The sequence below is a fragment of the Corvus cornix genome, chromosome 4 (assembly GCF_000738735.6).
Source record: "Corvus cornix cornix isolate S_Up_H32 chromosome 4, ASM73873v5, whole genome shotgun sequence".
Classification (NCBI taxonomy): Eukaryota; Metazoa; Chordata; class Aves; order Passeriformes; family Corvidae; genus Corvus; species Corvus cornix.
The window spans coordinates 30,446,856-30,466,338 of NC_046334.1; the positions used below are offsets into that span (position 1 = coordinate 30,446,856).

The following is a 19,483-nucleotide window of genomic DNA, read 5'->3' on the forward strand; positions in this document are numbered from 1 at the left end:
GTACATAGCTTTCTGCATGAACAACTGAAAATCATGCTGAGGAGATCTATAGAAAGGTCTGTATGTCCTGAGTTAGTAACGGAATAAAGATGTTTTTGTTAAAATTAGCTGTCAGAATTTTCTGTTGTTCTGCTAACTAAAGTTCTTAACAAAACCAGTCAACTTCTGCATATCAGCATGTACATTGTCATATGCACTTGTGTTGGTAAGGGCTTTCTAAATTCAAATATTCTTCTTCCACATTTAGGGTGCCATAGAAGCAAAATATGATGCCATTGATAAAGACACACCGATTCCTACAGACAGACAAGTAAGACTTATGGTGTTACCAAATATTGTCACTTGAAGATCTTTCCCCCCCATCACTTGCCTATTACAGCACATATGGTGGATAATAACAGTATGGTTCTTCTTGCCCTCTAGCCTTATGCTGTAGCAAGAATCTTGCAAAACAGATTGGCACAAGTACTTTAACTCAACTTTCAACATGGGGAAGCTGAAATCCTTTTTTACTTTATAATCACTGTTTCTGTAGCAGCAGCAGAGTAGTGAACAATATTAATGATTTATTGTTAAAAATCCTGGGTTTAGAGAATGCTTGTTGTGCCTGTTGGACCTTTTACCAGGTAATGAAGAAAAGGAAAAAAAAAATCTCTATTTTTTAAAGTTTGACAGGTCTGTTAGGTCCCATGTCAGTTTTGGTTTTGAGAGTGATGGAGGAAGCAGATTGTGTATGATGGTGATCTGACCTACATATTTTGGCTGACTTCACCTCTAGTGTTGCAAAATTGCTGTAGTACTACCCCACTCATCCCCATTTCTCTTTATATGCTTGGCTGTGGTGCAGATTGAAGTTGATATTCCTCGTTGCCATCAGTATGATGAATTGCTGTCATCACCAGAGGGTCATGCAAAGTTTAGACGTGTATTGAAGGCCTGGGTTGTTTCCCATCCTAATTTGGTGTACTGGCAAGGTGAGTTTGACCATAGTTGGCAAGGGCAGATAATTGAATGGAAAGCTTTGACTGACTTGAAAGTACCTCCTGCTTTTCACCCCCACAATAAGCCTTTTTTTGAGTGCTTTCCTCTGTTTCCTTTAAAGAATGAATCTGTGGGTTATTGCAAATTTAAATCCTAATAATTTATATTTAATTTGTAATAAAAAATTGCCCTACTATTTGTTTTATATTCAGTCTTCATAACTTTCAGTCACTTTATTTCAAAAACAAAAGTCTGTTGCTTGCTATTAAGCTCCAAGATAATACTGCAAAAGTTACTGACTTCTTGGGATGGTAATTGGCATTTCTTGGATGCCTTGGCAAAATAATCAATTTGGCATTATAGCTGAACAATTTGAAATCCTTGCTGTTTTCATGCATTGATTTCACAGTTGTTCTCACCATTACTTGTGAAGCCCTGACAATGCAGAACCAGTAACTAGTGTGCAGATTTTCGTTATAAATGAATGACTTGTGCATTAAAATAAATGAGCTCTTTGTGCTGTTTCTTCATGGCTCTTCGCTCTTTAGGTCTTGACTCTCTTTGTGCACCGTTTCTCTACTTGAATTTTAACAATGAAGGTGAGTACCTTTTTCTGCAGTGAGTGAGGAGAAGCACAGTCTCTGGTCTGTATCTACATGCAGACAGATGTGTGCATCTGCTTAGAGATGGAAAGTTTGTGTATCTACAAAGGAATTCTAAAGTTCCTGTTGCCACTGGTCAAAAGAAATGGTTGGGTTTTGAAAACTGCATGTGGTGTACTGCTCTTCAAGCAGGTGTTCAAATACTGTTTATTGCCAAGTACAATAATGATATATAATAAAAAGCACAAATAACCTTGAGTAGAAAATAGCAAGAAATGCTGCTGTTGTACTTGAATTATAGTTCAGCATTGCTTAAGGTGAATATATTATTTGGAAACCTAAATGTTAAACTGTCAGACCAGCTTTATTCAGAAAAGCTGATGGTAGTTTTAAATGCCTGAAAGTTTATCAGATCAGCTTTACATATATGACCTTTATCTTCTTAGAATGTGATTTGTTCAAAACAGTGTAGTCCAAGCTTTTATTGTCTTGTACTTGGCTTTCTTTATATAAGGTCTTTTTGGGGGAAAACTAGTTTCTTAGGTCAATGACTCCTGTTATACCTACTGTACATGCAATCATTTTTGTGTATAGATTAATTTAAGTATTTATGCTTATTATCTGGTTAATAATGAACTTTTTTAGGTGTCATTAAATTGTGCCTCTGTCCCTGCATCTGTTTTTCTAATTCTTTCAGCTCTGGCATATGCCTGCATGTCTGCTTTTATTCCGAAGTATTTGTATAACTTCTTTCTGAAGGATAATTCTCATGTTATTCAAGGTAAGTCACGTTATTTGGTGTAGTTCTAAGGAAAGTAGAATTATTTCTGGATACATAAATACACTTTTTTAAGGGGTTGCAAAATTGGGACACAGTTAAAATCATGTAACTGTGCAAGAAAATTTGGAACAAAATAAGTGGTTAAAGATTCAGGTAGGAGAAAAAATCCAGATGTGCGTGCACACACACACACATACAAAAATGTTCTATGTAAAATCCAAGGTAAGAGTCAGTCCATCCTGCAAAGTTGTGAAAGCAGTGAATAGTCTTTCTAGTGTTACACTGTTAAGACTTAGCCTTCAAGGGATCGAAGTCATCCTGTTAGAGGAGCTGTTGGGACAGCAAGGGAAAATGAAGAGGAACAGTATAAACTAGAGGTTCCTCAGAAAATGAAAGTTATGGTATTCATGAAAATAGGGATTCAAGGGGAATTTCTTATTGAGCAGAAGATGGTGTTATTCAATACAGGACAGGAGTTGGAGAATCCTGAGGAATAATGTTCCGTAATTCAGCCTTCAGCAAGTATGTAGGTAACTTAGAGAAATGAAAACAATGGCTAGGAATGTCTGTTCTTATTGAAAATTAATTTTAAATTTCATGAAAACATGAAATAGGAATTGTCTCGACCTAGAAAGTCAGCTTGGCACAGTCTGTATTGGGAAGATAATTTGTCATCCAGACAGTTTTTAAAAATCAAAAGTTATGAATGTTTATTGAATACTGAGTATCAGCATGGCTTGCTGTCTTTGTATTTCTTTTAAAGAAATTCTTTTGTATATTTCTTGTGAAACTCATCGACTTTAAACAGTGTCATTTTTTTGTCTTCAAGAATGTAATTAAGAACTAATCAAGAAAACTAATTAGATGTAAAAGCATTTACATGTTAGATAATTGGGAGAGAGCTAACGTAAGGAGAGAATGCAGGGGTTAGGAGAGTTTATGTATCAAAGACAATGGGTAAGAAGTGTTATAAACTGAATAAAATAATAGGAAAAATTATTCTAGAACATGTTTGCATCCTTTTGTCTGTAAAGAAAGATCTCTTGCAGTAAAGGTCTAAAGAGGAAGAGAATAAATACGTTCCTCTGGAGACAGGTAATTCAAACTTCAAAATTAATAGCTTGGTAAAGATTTTCTCAAGAGGTTATACTTTCCATAAAATAATACTTTTGCTCTCCAGGGTTTCCTGATGTTATTCCTAAGGAGCTTTGCAAAAATATGTATCAGCCAAAGTTAGAAATACAGGTCAGTAGGATTCTGTGAGCCAAGGTAGTGTAGGCATTCCTGAGTTCCTGGTCTGCATCTGACATCATGAAGGACTCAGGGAGAGTGGACCCTTTAGGATTGTTTCAGTATTCTAATTAATCCTTTCTAGGGTTGTACATCAAAAAACAATGTATAAATAAAGGTGTAAAGGAAAATTCTGTGTAATTTCCCTGCCTTTTTAAGGTAGAGGAAAGGGTTAAGAATGTGTAATTTAACTACCCACTGCAATTTCAGCTGCTTTGTGTTTTCTGTGTAGATAGAAGCTGTGTGGAGCATTGAGATGGCAGCATGTTCCGGAAACAGAGTTTGCCTTCTCTGTTGCTCCCCAGGACTAGCTGTCCCTGCCCTAATTATTCTGTTCTTGGGAACATGGAGGAAAAGGAACTGCCATCTGTTACAAAACTGCAATGCTATTGCCTCTTCATCTTTCTTCTCACAGAGTATGTGACAGTGTGGACAAAATGGAGAGGAGCAGAACAGAGAGAGAAACCTGTTACTGTCCTGTGTTCTGCTGTCTGCTTCTCTTCCTATTAAAAGCAAGTTATTTCGACAACTTAATGAAATTGTACCCATCAACCTAATAGGCCAGGCTGAAGATGTAATAAATTTTATAGTGGGTGTTTCTCCTTGCTGGTTACAAGACAGTTTTTAACTCTGCATGTCAAGCATGCATCACTACCTAAGTGTGAGCCAAGTAAAACATTCTTAAAAATCCAAATTGAGAAGAACTAAAGAAGAAAAACTAAATGTTTCTTCCTCTGTATTGAATGTAATGGTAATAAGGAGTAGAGTGGTGGTACTCACTTGCTGTTTTATTGTAGGTTTAAAATTAGTGGCTGTCCTTTCTTACAGCTCTGTTGTGAGCTAGCGGCATGTGGTGGCTTGTGTTTTTGACAACAGTCTTGGATTTGTTGTTTCAGAGTACCTGACGGTGTTTTCCCAGATGATTGCATTCCATGATCCAGAGCTAAGTAACCACCTCAATGAAATTGGCTTTATTCCAGATGTAAGTGTTAAGGGTCCTTATAAGTATTATCCAAAGGAATTAAAAAATGGAAAATGAGGGAAACTGGGGTGAGATGCCTTTCCAAACTGCTTCAGTAGCACTTTGACCAAAGTGAAACTTCCATATTAATAGACTTTATTGAATATGCTGATAAAATGGTAAAGTTTTGATTCTGATTTTACATGCTTTAGTCCTTCCTGTTCTGCTGGGATGGTAAATACAATAAAAATACTACTAACCAGTTATTATGACTTAGATTCATCTTAAAAGGTATATATACATTTATGTTTGAAATGTGGGTTAATATACAAAAATTACTACCCATGAAGTGCTAACAGCAAAACTACTGCAGCTAGTTAAATGCTGTTGTTTAACACAAATGACACATTATTTTGCAAGGAATAGAAAAAGTACGTTCAAGTGATCTTCAGTTTTGTAGATATGTCAGACCTTGGAAAATGCTTAGCAGTCATTTGCTGCAGTGTGTCACAATCATGGGACAAGTGCATAACATAGACACAAGTTTTATGCTTCCATTGGAAAAAAAATCTCTAAGATGGAGTAAAATGAAAACTGAAAACATGGCCAAAGCATTGTAGAGAGGGTGGACTTTGTGAAAAAGCAAAAGAAGGCCTTCTTTAGAGCCTCATTTCGAGCTATCATTGTAAGTAGTAAAGCTTTACTCCTTTTTTTAGAGAGGTGTGTATAGTCAAGAAAGCCAAAATAAAAATGTTTGTCTGCCTACAAATATTGATGTTTCTGAAAAGTAGATTTAGGCATGGCCATAGAGATAGCGTTAATTGATATGGTCTATATCATTCTATCTTTGGCACTTAGTAATTTGGTAATTGCAAGTTGGTTGTAAGAGCAGATGATGACTGAGAGGTCAGAATGGAAGAAGACAACTGGACTCAGGAGATGTTGATATAGAAATACAAATTTCATAAGTAAGAAATTTATAAACATTGCTTCTATAAGCAATATAAAGTTTAGTTTATCAGAAAAGCCTTATGCTTACTGGGAAATATTTCAAGTTGAAGCAGCAAGGCCAAGCCTCTGAAAAGCATTTGTTTTAGACAGTTCCTGAAAGAATTTATGGGAGTTTGGGACTGGCACATACTCATTATCACTGGTTACAAATTTTGTAATGGAAAAGCAAGTATATACTTTCATTTGTTGAGAGTTTTTTAATGTAATAATGTTGTTTGACTGAAAAAAATTCAGGAGATACAGTGGTGTTAAAATGAGCAGAAGAGAAAGCCGGTGTATTGCCTTATAAAGAGAGGAGTTTGAGAAAGCCACATATATTTCAGATAACACCCCTCTGAAGAGGATGGATGGGAGGAAGATGAAAGTAAAGTGAGGAGAAGGAAAAATATTCATCTGTAGAAAGCCTAAATATTTGGGTAGATCAAGTGCAAGGGTTAACAGCAACTTTTAAGTTCCTGAGGGAGAATCAATTTTGCAGCATCACTATATAAATGCTTTTAATATTTATTTTTTTAAAGGCTGCAGTTCTTCTGTGTGTTTTGTCCAGGATGCTAGTTCCCACTAAAGAGTTAGAGATATAATTTCCCTGACCACCTTACAGGTCCTTGTTTGGGCTAGTGATCTGTGCAAGAGCTCTGTAGCAACCCATCTTGGGTCTTATCTGATATTTCAGCAGCTCCTAGTGTCTGCTTATAAAGTTATAACTCTCCACTGAAGACTTCCAAGGTACAAGTGAGATGGAATAGTTTAAAATCACGTTTTGCTATATTTTAGTTTCTGTTGTGCTAGTCATTGGACAGCACATAGTCATACATGAGCCTTGTCTCTAAATATTGCGGTCTAGAGATGATCAGGTGATACAGTAAACAATTGCAAAAGAGGTATATTTTTTTAAAACTCTTGCATTGAAGTTCTGAAGTTAACACTAACCTATGAAGAGAGGTTGTCCTTTCTGAATTATCTGTCAGGGTTTGGGGTTTTTTTTTTTAATAAGTAAAAGTTGTTCTGTTGTTTAGATTAGTCAGAGAGGTGATTTTTTGTAACTGTAACAAGGCAGTACAGGATCCATCAAGGTGAAGGATATGCACTGTGGTAATGAGATCTGAACCAGAGTTTCGTGCTTGAGTACTAATCCTATCAAAGTAAACCCTGATTAATCTTTCATCATTGAAACGTGGGCTCTGCTGCAGGGAAGATTGTGTTCCTGGCACCCTTCTCATTTGCTTCAGGTCACGTAGCTCTCAGAATATTGAACACTGCTGAAGCTTGAGTCCTTGTGAATATTATTAGCTGATGTGATGCCTGGATTAAGTACATTGCTGTGGCTATGTGATTTACATATAAATAGAGAGATGATATATACAGTGAATCTTACAGTTCTTCTTTGCTCACTCTCCCAAATTTTATCGTCTTCTCCACCCTTTATAATGCTTTATAACACATTCCTTATTTTACTGGATAATTCTGACCCAAAACAAAAGACTATTTTAAAGTGAAGAAAAACAGGAAAGTGTACAATGTTGCTAAAAGTGTAGCTGTAGCAATAAATTTTTCTAAAGCACTTGCAGCTGCGAAATGTGGAAGGTAGACACAGTTGTCATCTATCCACTAACATAGAAGGCAAGCTGATTGCAGTTCCTTAGTATCATTGTGCTGAAGCTGCTGGCACAGGTAGATACCTTAGCTTAGTTTTGGTGACAGGCCCAAGGTGTCAGTAATAGGGCTTCATCTTCAAAATCCTGCCCTTGAAGTACTTCATCTCTGTTTGTCCTGTTACACAATTACCTGATGATGAATCTGGAGGAGGAGTTTCTTGCTGATATTTTTATCTTGTGAAGAAAGTGATCATTCTTCAAATTTTGTTTGTGTAGGTACATACAGCTGGGTAGAATCTAGTAGTAAAAATGTGATTCAGTTTGCCTTATCTTTTGCACCTTTCTATAGCCTTTAAATATATGATTGTCTAGGCACCATATAGGATTGAAGCCAAGTGTGTATGTATTTCAAACATGGAACAGGAAGGTGAAAGATCCGGAGTTGGCAGAAGAGACAATTTCCTTTGGAAGGAAGCTACAACACTCGTGTAGTCCAACTGCCTGACCACCTCAGGTCTAACTTAAAATGTGCTGTTAAGGGCATTCTCCAAAAGACTCCTAAACACTGACAGCCTTGGGGCTTCTTCCAGTGTTTGACCACCGTCTCAGTAGAGAAAGGCTTCCTAATGTCCAGTCTAAATCTCCCGTGGTGCAGCTTTGAACTATCCCAACATACGCAGTCACTGGATCCCAGGGAGAAGAGCTCAGCATTTCCCTCTCCACCTCCCTTCCTCAAGAAGCTGTAGAAAGCAAAAACATAGTTTTTATTCACAACTGAAAATTAAAGCGAAAAGCAGCAGGTGGGACAGCTGTTAGAACAACTCAGCAAAATAGAATTCCACTTATTGTTGGACAGCATTGTTTCATGCATACATCAAACACAAAAAAAAAAGGAACAGGAATTTAATAGACACAGAAAAAAAAGAAAAACCTCTTTGGTTTTGGCCCCTCATGTAAACTGCAATATGTGGTACAGCTAAAGTATAAGCAGAAAAAGCATCACTGAACTGTTCAGAATAAGACTGTGATTTTTTTTCTTTTAATTTTATTAAAAGGTTTTATTCTTCTTGAGAGAATGGTTTGGGCCTGGTCACACCACAAGTCGAGTCAGAGATAGGTAACAAGAGATACATGTTTCAAAGTCTCCCTTTGGTCAATCTGGTATTGCTTAACAATGATGGACTTCCCAACAATATGTACAAAAAAATTACCTAAAAAGTAGAAGGAATTTGTCTTTTAAAGTACTTCTAAGAAAGAAAGCAGGGCCGTGAAGTTTTGGTGCTCGGTGGTGGGAGTGTCTTTGGGGAAGGTGGGTGTTTGTGGCAGCACTGAGCTGGAGGCCTGAGGTTCACTCTACTTGGTGAGGATGACCATGACAGAGGAGGGAGGAAGGTTGGGGGTGTGTGGGGATGGAGTTGAGACAGCTGGGGGAGGCGGAGAGGGCAAAGGTGAAAAGGATTCCTTTTAGCTGAGAATCATTCTTTGGTTCTGTTTGACCAGCCTTCTGTGTAGCTATGGCAAATGGTTTTTAGTATGCTGGGAAAGAAAGATTGGATTACTTAAGAGATTGTCAATATCTGGGATTGTTACTGCACAGTCCAATAAGAAAAGAAATATGTGATACCTTTTCTTAATCCTTTCTGTTGTCATTTAAGCTAGTGCCTGCCTAAAGTATGTAGAAAGCAAGTTAGTAGGGTAGACACTGCCTTACAACTGTCAATTTCAGGGTTCTTAGCAGGTTCTCCTGAAGCAAATGAGCTACTCACTGTTGGAGTTAGAATACTTGCCCCTGTTGCCATTGATTGTGGTAGTTCCTTTATTTCTGTGTGACTTCACTATGAGAGGGAAAGGCTGCACCACTGAAAGTCTCGAACACTGAAAATAGTGTGAAATATCTAATATTTCATAGGGGTTTCTCATTATCCATCTATAAATCATTTGTATCATCTATAAATTATTCTAATAGTGATGAAGACATGACAGTTTACCAGTTTCAAAATGTGTTGAATAAGAGATCATCAGGTGAGGATTCTCCTATAAGAGTTGGGAAGAATAATTGTTGTGGTAATTCTGTTGTGGTTGTAATCTTTAAAACTGTAGGTATTTAACCTTAATCTCAGCTCTGTAACTCTGAGATGTGGAAGGTGAACTTCCATAAAGATTTTTGAATTTTCCTGGAACCTTTTGGTAAACATGTCCTATACACACGTAACAAATAAGTTGTAAAAAATATTGACATTTTTGATGTTCTGAAAACTCAAACCTTCAATTTTAAATAATATATTTACATTATCCTGCAAACAGGTCCATAGCTCCCTTTTGATGTTCATAAGGTGCACCTGGGTCATACAGAAGAGTTACTTTATTCTTAACAGACTTTTCACAGAGCAAGAAGCTTGTGTGTACCTTTTAATACTTCCTAACATCACTACCAACAAACGTTAACACTCATTTTCACCTTGTTCTTCCCTCTGAAATCTCTCTAGATTCAACATCACCTGAGCATAAATTTCTTTAGAACTATTTTCTTTACAACTGAAATCTCAATCTTCTATATATCCAAGTATGTAAAACTCTCATATTCTGAAGGAACACTCAAATAATGAAACAGTCCAGACAGTTTTAGCAGGCAGTAAAGGAATCCTCATGGAAAAGACTTTCAGCAAGGTTTGAACCAGTATCTCTAAGAGCTTTGAATGTCTAATGGAAGATGCATTCCTCTCAGAACATGGCCACTTAGCAATAGGCAATTAAACGTCTTCATCCTGCTGAAAAACAAAAAACTGCATCTCCAAGCTCAGGTACTGAGCAGGATTTGTCATAGCAGACTGAAATTGAAGAGGAATTTAGCTGTTGAAAAGGAATTTAGCTAGGTATAATGGAAAGATGGGGAATGAAGCCTAGTCTGAGGTCAACAGATTTAAATTGTAACTAGAAAAACCCTGTGAATCTATTATTAAGATTGTTTGAATGTGAACTGGTGTTAAGGGGACTGCTGTGTGCTTCATATATAAGGAATGTCGAGGTCCTTACTTTAAAGCACAAAAGAGCTTGTATTTTACTAGCAAAGCAAAATTATAATTATGGCACTGCTCCTCTCAAGGTCTCTCTAAAAAATGATGTGTTAGTTTTACAGGCTCTTTTTTAAATCTGACTTCTTCTCAGGCTGTTCCAGAAGTTCTGATGCTACTTTGGTTGCACGTTAGGTACACTTCCCAGGTGCGGAATTAAGTGTCCAGTAAAACCACAAGTCCCTTCCGTTTGAGGGCTCAGCACTGAAGGGTTGAAGCCCTCTTTTGCTGGAGCTTGTTTTTGCGGAGGCGCGGCGCGGTGCTGTTCCGGACGGCGGCCGCTGGAGGGCAGCATTCACTAACGCTGTGAGCAGTCCCGCTGCCAAGCGCATCCCGAACTCTGCCCTGGACTCAGTGCGGCTGCTCCTTCCCTTTCACTGCCGTCGTGGAGTAATGCCACCCGTGTTGTGCGTTTCCTTTCCTTGCTTACTGATAGCATCCACAGCCTCTTCAGGCTTACCAGCACCTCCTTGTATTAAACCAATAAAACGTCAATAAAAGCTCACCTGACACCTTCTACTTAAATTGTTTGACCTACTTTTCATGTCACTGCTGGTACTTCTGGTGAGGATGGTTTAGAGCAAAGCAGTGATTTTCCGTGTGATTACCTTTTAATAAACTTCAAAGCTTCACATTTCATATATTTTCTTGTATATTTCTGTGTAAATGCATGTACGATAGAGGTGTTTGTGAAATTAGGAGAAAATGAGGATCTGCTTTGGTAAAACATTTTAATCAAATATATGAAATGGAGGAAATAATTGCTTTTAAATACCAAGGAAATAATGTGGTTTACATAATATGTACCTCCAAGCAAAGAGGAGCCTCAGGACACTAGGCTTGTGTTCCTACTGCATGGGAAGCAAGATATTGCATGTAAACAAGGAGATAAACAGGTATTGGCTTATCACAACCACTGTAGGAGGTATTTCAGGTAACAGGATGTGTTATTGTTCCCTAGAATGCTATCTATTTAAAACAAAACATAGATATACTCAAGGAAGTAGTATGAAAGTATTACAAGATTAAATTGATTTGGTTTGGATTTTGAACACTTAAAATGAACTGGTGGGCTGGAGGCCAAGCTTCATAAAAGCCTGCTGAATATTAAAAGTGGTGAAAAAGTCATTGAGCCTTCTGTAGTTTATGGACAGTATGGTTCAGATCTCAGATGCTCAGATGGAGGCATAGGAATAAAATTTAGAGAGAGCTGTGCTTAAGAAGGTTTTCAGCAAATGCGTACATCATTTAGTTGGAACCATAACCCATTTCCGAGTTTATGGAATAAGAAGTAATTATTAACATAATATCAATTATGTTTTCTGCTCCTCATTTGTTTACTTCCAGGAAAAGCTCAATAGGAGGATTCATTTGCACTTTTTATGAGTTAAAAAGTAACATATTAAGCTTTATGTTCAACTGTAAATCTTCATAGCACATGAGCTATGCAGCTGAGTAAAATTTAACAATGATCGTCTCACTCTTGCATTTATGGAAACTTTCTGTGCAGTTTGATGTTTCAAGAAAACAGATTCTGTTGCCTTTGTCTTGCTAAATACTTCATTGAAAAATTAGAAATTCTTAAGGTGTCACAAATGCTTAGCTCTTCTTTCTCTGTATGATGTCACGAGTGTGAAAGTTTGCAGATGTTAAAGGTTTTCTGTAGCTGTTGCAGCAGCCCAAGTCTCAGTGGTGTAAGTGCAGAAGCAGGACACCTTTGGATGACACCTGCCCTAAAATGGTCACAGTAGAACTACATAAATGCTTAGGATGTTAGTGAGCATTTATTGAGACTGAAACGGTCCTTAATTTCTTCACTGACAAGTATGCATTTTAATACATACTGGCATCACAGAAAAAGGCAGAGGTGGTTATTTTTTCTCTTGGAAATCCTGATTTGAACTTTTAATTATTTCTATAAAACTATTTTCTTCCATAGTCAAAAAGATATATTGGATCCAGTTGGTTTATGCTTTTTCAGGCATCCTTGGCTAATTTTTCTAAGTTTAGTGAGAATTGTAGCAATTTAGTAGAGCAGGTTTTTGTGTTCTTTAAGACTTTGGAGGTTCTATTTTGCAAACCAGCCTAGTAAGGGTGGTGATTGATTTTTTTTTCTTTTTTTTTCTGTGCAGTGTCACAAACTAGTAATTTGAAAAATTTGGGGATGAAAATAGCTTCTGAGGGGCTATGAGCTATGTGATAGTAGATCTGCCATGGCAGTTATTTTCCTTTCTAATTAAATTCATGCAAAATAGGCAAGTTTTAATGTAGTTGACAATTGTCATAGACAACTTTAGTTCTCAAAACTTGTTTTTTGTCTTCTTCCCCCCATCACCACCTTTTGCAGCTTTATGCAATTCCTTGGTTTCTTACAATGTTTACACGTGAGTATGCTTTTCTTTTTTCTTTTGATTAGTGTTCTTATATTTCTTAATATTAATTCTTCTCACTTTTTCATCTAAAGCCCTTCTAAGTATCTTAGTATGATAGGTCATTTAGTAGGATGCTTGTAATTTGCAAGGAGGTGGTGTGAGTGAAAAACTCAACAGTGCCTGTCACTTACTTTCTGCCCTGATTTGGTAGTAATTAGCATTTCTACTACTTTTTTGAGTTGTTGTTATTGTTATATTATTATATAGTTGGTTTGTTGTTATCTATTATCTGGATTATTTTACATATACAGTATTTAGGATGTGTTCAAAGGAAGCTGTTATCTACTGGAAAAAGACATAATAATAGTTAAAAAGCAAAGCCAAACCTCACCACCATCCCCTGCCCTCACTCAAATAATATAAGAAAGAGAATGACTTTGTTTTTGAAGATAATCATATTTTTATTGCATGTAGACACACAGTTTTTCTGATAGCACTAGTTTTCTATATTTGTGCATGTGTATTAGGAACAAAGAGAGCTTTATAATTTGGTGAGCTTTAATTAAAGAGGACAAAGTTAATAAATCCAGTCTAGAAAGCAATTTAAAAACTTTCCTAAAAATCTGTGATTTTTTTCATGTCATATCAACATTGGCAGACGTTAAATTTAAATTTTTTAAAAAGTGGCAGAATGAAAAGAGCTCATAGATTATTTCTCTGATGAAATATCAAAGAACCTACTGTGCAACTGTTAATTGCAGTTTCTAAAGATCTTGACTGTGAAGCAGTAGTTCTTGCAGTTGTCCATTTTTCTATACCTTTCATGAGAATCACCACATTTAGAAAACCAAGGAGATGGTTTCCTTAAGCAGTCAAGTGTGAAAAAATCTTAGAACTATTTAGTTAGAAGATAGCTTATTTTAAGAGAGCCACCTTCAGCTTTATATATAAAATCTTGCTATTTTTAATAGGCCTTTTTCCTTGTCTTTCTTTTATTCTGTCAATTTTTTCTTTATTCTGTTCATTTTTTTGTCTAATTGTAAGTAGCTGGTCTTACTGATTAACTCACTAATATCATCTTATTGTGAAAAACTGATATGCATGCCTTAATACATAATTGTACTGTACCAAAAGAAAAATAAATTGCCTAAATTTTGGCATTCTTTGAAATGTGAAAACCCATGTGCTTCCAAGTATTCATTAATAAAAGAAGACTGTGATTTCCAGAATAATCAAACTGCCTATGAAGACAAATATGATCCTAAACAGGCTGAGTCCTCTTTGCTCCCAAATAAAAAAGAAATAATTCAAGATGGGAGAGGAAGGAAGTACATAAGCAACTCATTAACACTGTAAATGTGTGTATATGGTTATAGTTTTATTTATTGTGCTTATTCATTATGCAGATGTCTTTCCTTTGCACAAAATTTTTCACTTGTGGGATACATTACTGCTTGGAAATTCCTCCTTCCCGTTCTGTATTGGAGTTGCCATACTTCAACAGCTGAGGGATCGTCTTCTGGCTAATGGATTCAATGAGTGCATTCTCCTTTTTTCAGACTTGCCAGGTACAGAAAAAAGCTGTTTCTTCCTTTTTAATCTGTCTTCTCCAGTGTGTTTCTAAATATGTTTAGAAATCATGGTAGCTTTAGGCAAACTCACTGCCAGAGTGTGTAGATCTTAACTACAATTTACTGTAGTTTGTTGAAGTCTTTTTGCTGTCGTCAGCAAGAATGCAGTAGGGTTGTTATTTCCAAGTGAAGATGGGAGTATTTTGTTGTGAAATTTAGAACAATTTAATATAATTCAGAAGCAAATGTTTATAGTCATGGCACATACAGACACCATCCAGTTGATACGCATTATTTTTTTAAACAAATTGGGTACTGTTCTGAATAGTCCTTTTCCACTTTGATGCTGGTATTAGCCTGTTTTCCTTTCAAACATAATTAGACTTCTACTGTGGAAGTAATTAATGTAAAAGGACTAGGGAAACCAGTATAGGAAGCCATTGGAATTCCTATGCTAAATGTTTCCATTTGAAATGTAAAGCTTTTAGAAGAACTTTCAAAATTGTATCAGAGTCTGCATGATCATTGTGCAGTTCTATGTATTTGCTCAGTGGGAGGTGATTAACCTATCCATGCAAATGAGTACCTTACAAAAAAAATTGCAGTTAACCATGCAGTTTGTGTCTTCCTTCTGAGCAGGTATCTAATAAGACAGTAGAATGCATGTGAACTGAGTAAGCCATGTCACCTGAAAGATGTGTTTTAGTTGTAGTAACACAAGTAGGAAGGCTGCTGGACTCAGAACAATCTTATGTTCTTGTATTAATTCCCTCCCTCCAACTCAGGATCCTACTTATGTAATACAGGTCTTAGGTTAAGAGGTGGCAGTGTTTTAAATGTGTAGCTTTTCTTTAGATAACTCTAACTTTGGGGTAATTCCTGGGGTAATTATGGATTTAGTGAGCTCTATTTGAACACCATGTGTGTAATTCAGTAATTCAAATTCATTTAAAGTAATTCATATTCAGAAGAACTGAAGGAGAGAATGAAGTTTGGAGGAGAATTTAAAAGGTCTTGTTAAGTGTTGCAGTCTCCACAACTGCAGAGTTTACAGAGGTTAGCAGTAGTCTAGGATACGGCAGCAAGCAGATGAGGCTGAGTTCACAGTTGCATAAGTCAGTGAATTATCATAAATGAAGCTCTGTGATTTCTTTAAATACTGTTGTCACAAATTGTCTCTTGCTGTACACCTTTCCATATGGGTCTGGATTTCAAAATTTGTCTCCTACTTATTAGCTTAGTATGTAGTATGTATTTGCTACTGTATTTTTCAGTTTATAAGAAATTGAATTAGGCCATTCCTTATGGTGTAGAATTTTAATTTTCAATCTGTATGCTTAGTCATTTCACATGCTCATGGTAAATTTAACAGGATATCTACAGATGGCTGAAATGTGAGTGCTAAACTAAAAGATTGACTCTCTCCTCATCCTCTCCTCCCCCATGGGTTAGCTGTATGTCCTAGTTAAGTACAGATTCATTAATATTCAACTTATTTTCTTGCCTAAGGTCATTTCTCTGTATTTTTTTTTTCTCGAAGGGTGCTAAATTATAGATTCCAATTTATCTTAATTCAGCTGATATACTGACACTGGAAGTACTTTATGCTGAGGTCATGTATAAGAACACATTAGTTCTCTTAATACATATCTGTTCATATAATAAAATTAAATCACTAAAATCCATAGTGGTATAATGTACATGCATTCTGCTGGTTGTAGTTGATGACAACTTTGCTGATACTCTGGTAGGAAATACGAATTTCTGAAAATATTTTTTTTTTCTTAAATTGGTGATGTCTGTGATAATTAGGATGTCAACAGTGGCGAAATTGAATATTTTGAGATTAATCTAAAGCATACCATAAAATACTGCTAGTAAAACTACTAAGGGGGAAAAAAATAAAGATGGAAGACAATCCTAGTGTGACTTAAAAGTTAAATGTTGTTGATCTAGCTTAATCAGTAACTTTTTCAACATATAATTCTCATAGCCTTGTCCCTTTTCTTTCTGACCTGAGTCTTATTTCTGATTAAAAAGTATTGACTCATTATGCATTTTGTCACCTGTGTCTTCCAAACAAGACTTCTGTTATTTTGGGTATGATAAATGGTGTGCCAAGGCTGAGAATTCTCTGAAAGTAATTTACAAATGACCTTCAACTGAAACTAGGTCACTCCCAGGAAGAGATTGTTGTTCAAAACGTGTGCAATAATTTTAAACTAAAATCAATTGTTGCTCAACAGTCTGTAACTCCTGCAATTTTTAAGCTTTGTGTGCAGTGGAATGGCTTATTTCAGGCTGCCAGTGAAAACAACTTCCTTTCCAGACTGATAAGGTATTTTACTGCCATCTTGCAACTTTGTGGAACACTTTTAAGATTTCTTGTTTTTAAAAAATAAAAACCCCACTGCGTAATTTCTAGTTCATTGTATATAACACAGTTTAAATTACTGTTTTAAAATAATAGTGATGTGAGGAAAATGAAGGGGCATTGTGTCCTTATTGATTACTTGATTCTGAAAACCCTTTCCAAATACAATTGGCCATATTTTATCTATAAAGCCAATACAATTGGGCATTACTTGCTATTTTTGGGAGCTCTGTTGGAAATTTTAATTTATTTTTATATAGTTTAAACAGTGTCCTATCATATCAGGAAATGTATTTGAAGATTTTGAAAAAACAATTGCTTAATTAAGAGCACTGGAAAATCCTTTTGCAACAAATGTCCCCTTGTAGCAACAAATGTCCTAGTTCATTCCTCATGGAGCTGTATGAAGGGGGCATATAAGCAACTGCTAAACCTTAAATAGAATTAGGTTGTTTAGGAAATACTACCCCCAAGTGCTGGAGTTTTTTTACTTAAATTCTCTTTCATTTTTTTCTTTCATATTTCTCCTTGGGTCTAAGAGCTCTGTTAAATACAAACTTTATTCAAGCAATATAAATAACAGACAATATTTAGGAAGTACCATTTGAGACAGACAAACAAAACCAGCCCTGGAGTTGTTGCTAATTGTTTTACCTGTAGTTTTGAGACTTAGTAAATTTTGTCTTATTCAGGTGATGCAAAGAGAGAACAAAGACAGTATTTCTGCAAGTCTGACGTAGCAGAATGTGTCAGGAAAATGAGAATGGTAAGGGTGACACTACTATGATGAGATTCCTGAGGTACCAACAACAGAGACAGGACTCTGCTTTCACACCAGTGCTGATTTGTACTAAGCCAGTCTGGATATCCCTTAATCTCATGTATCAGCAGATTTACAACCCAGAAGGCTTTTCATGCACTGAGGACCAACTGTATGAGTTTATTTTAAAACATGCACTTTTCCTTATAGCTTAGTCTTTAGAATCTTGCCATAAGTTTGTGTGGTAATGTCCATTATTCAACTCAAAAATTGTGCTTATTGTAGTTTGACTTGATTACCAAGTTCATTACCCGCTGCACAAGTAGTACAAAGTCAACAGCAGCTTTTGTTAGGAAGCATCCAGACACATACAGCTCTTTGCAAACAGTTGAAGAATCCTTAGACCAATCCACTCCCACCTGGAATGGGTGCAGTATAGGGCCTGGCAAACAGATCTTCCTCCAGTGATCACTGCCAGTATCAGCGCTGCCATACTGAGATGAGTTACGGCCTTCTAAAGGGATAGGGAACTGATGAAAAGGTGGGGACAGATGTTGTTAGAGAATAGGGAAATATCAAGCCTAGACATGAGATAAAACATACTCAAACCTTTTAGGTTACTTCAATAAGCTCATTTTCTGTAATTTTGGAGCAAGAGGAGGGTTCATTCTTTTAATGCTGTGCACCCTAGGAAGGTGTCTTTTTGCTGACTCCAGTCTAATCACTGCTTCCAAAGGAAGAACCTTGGCCTCAGATAGGAAGTTTGTAAAGACTGACTGTAGCAAAGCAATCCAGTAGCTTGCATTCAGTGCAATGAGGAACTACACTAAAATGGTTGAAGTGGAAAACAGAGGATTATGCTTTGTGAGACACAGGCATGTGGCCTTAAGATGCAAGATCTGGCTATCGTCAAACCACAGACATAAATAATTCTCTAGGGAACAGAGTTTCTCTAATTTGGAAGAAATTATTATTTCCATTGCCATTCTAGTGATGTGCCAAAATGCTGAATCTCATGATGGTGGAAGCCATATGAATGCTTAGAAGGATTGCAGCCAGCTTATAGATGGACTAAAGGTTAAAAAATAGTAGAAATTCTCTACTAAGATTGTATGGAGCAATTTTGAATGATACATTTCTGATGACAGCAGCAAAATTAGACACACATCAGAAAACTCTACTTCAGATGTTCTTCTGACCCTAGGTAGCTACCATTTTACTTTCTGCTGTTTTGCTTCCTGAGGATCCTTTGTCTGCCCACGTCTGTGATCCATACACTTTTATTGTACTGGAATTTCTGGTGGTTCAGCATTTAGTTAATATAGATCTTGTAAGAGGAAAAATGGCAGTTGGCCACCAAGTCCACATTGAGTTTGTGGGTGTTTGGTGGCTGTTCCCATTTGTTTCAGCACTCCTCCAAGGAAAATGTAACCTCGGGGATTAAAACACCACCTTTGAAGGGACTGACAAGAGATACAGTGGTCTGTCATATTCCAGTGAGCAACAGGGATAAAAAAAGTTAATACATCGTTTTGATTAGGGTTTGACTTTTTTCATACACTTTTGAAAATGTCTCATTGCTTAGATCAGGGCTCTGAGGAACAGAAGCCATAACAGCTCTTCTAAAAGGAAACTTTTTTAACTTCAGCTATGAAATTTTGACGTATCGCTCTTTTGTTGTTCATGGAAGATAGCACTGGAAAGTATTTTGTCGTGAAGCTGACTACTTTTTTAAGTTACAGTATAGCTGAAGAAAAACAGCACTTTGGTCTCGTTCACGTGATACACATGATAATGGTGTTGTAACTATGACAAAAACATTGATTGGAAATATCAAAAGACATCAGAATTTAAAAGGAAGTCACTTTTCCTAGTTTTCTTTTCTTGAAATATGTAGGTCGGGCTGATATTTATGGAAGCATCTTTTTCTGAGCATGTTGCTCATCTTTTCTATGTTAGATGGCTTTTTGGAGATGCAAGTGTATTTCATGATGCAATTCCTCAAGATTATTGGCTTTGGGACAGAAGCAGAGAGATTTGTTAGGGCACACCTGCTCAACAAGGCTGTCTGGTAGTGTCAGACTGTAAGATTGATGTTTTTTTACCTGAGGCTG

At 36.5% G+C, this 19,483-nt stretch overlaps 1 protein-coding gene across 1 annotated transcript in view; it reads left to right on the top strand.

Moving 5' to 3' along the window:
* Nucleotides 1–19,483, top strand: part of TBCK (TBC1 domain containing kinase) — a 94,657-nt gene that overhangs the window by 35,902 nt on the left and 39,272 nt on the right. Inside the window, exons 16-22 of the mRNA XM_039551640.1 lie at nt 248–310; nt 848–974; nt 1,530–1,580; nt 2,281–2,364; nt 4,551–4,636; nt 12,640–12,676; nt 14,071–14,232. Coding sequence (XP_039407574.1) covers nt 248–310; nt 848–974; nt 1,530–1,580; nt 2,281–2,364; nt 4,551–4,636; nt 12,640–12,676; nt 14,071–14,232 — 610 coding nt within the window. The remainder of the gene's footprint in view (nt 1–247; nt 311–847; nt 975–1,529; nt 1,581–2,280; nt 2,365–4,550; nt 4,637–12,639; nt 12,677–14,070; nt 14,233–19,483) is intronic.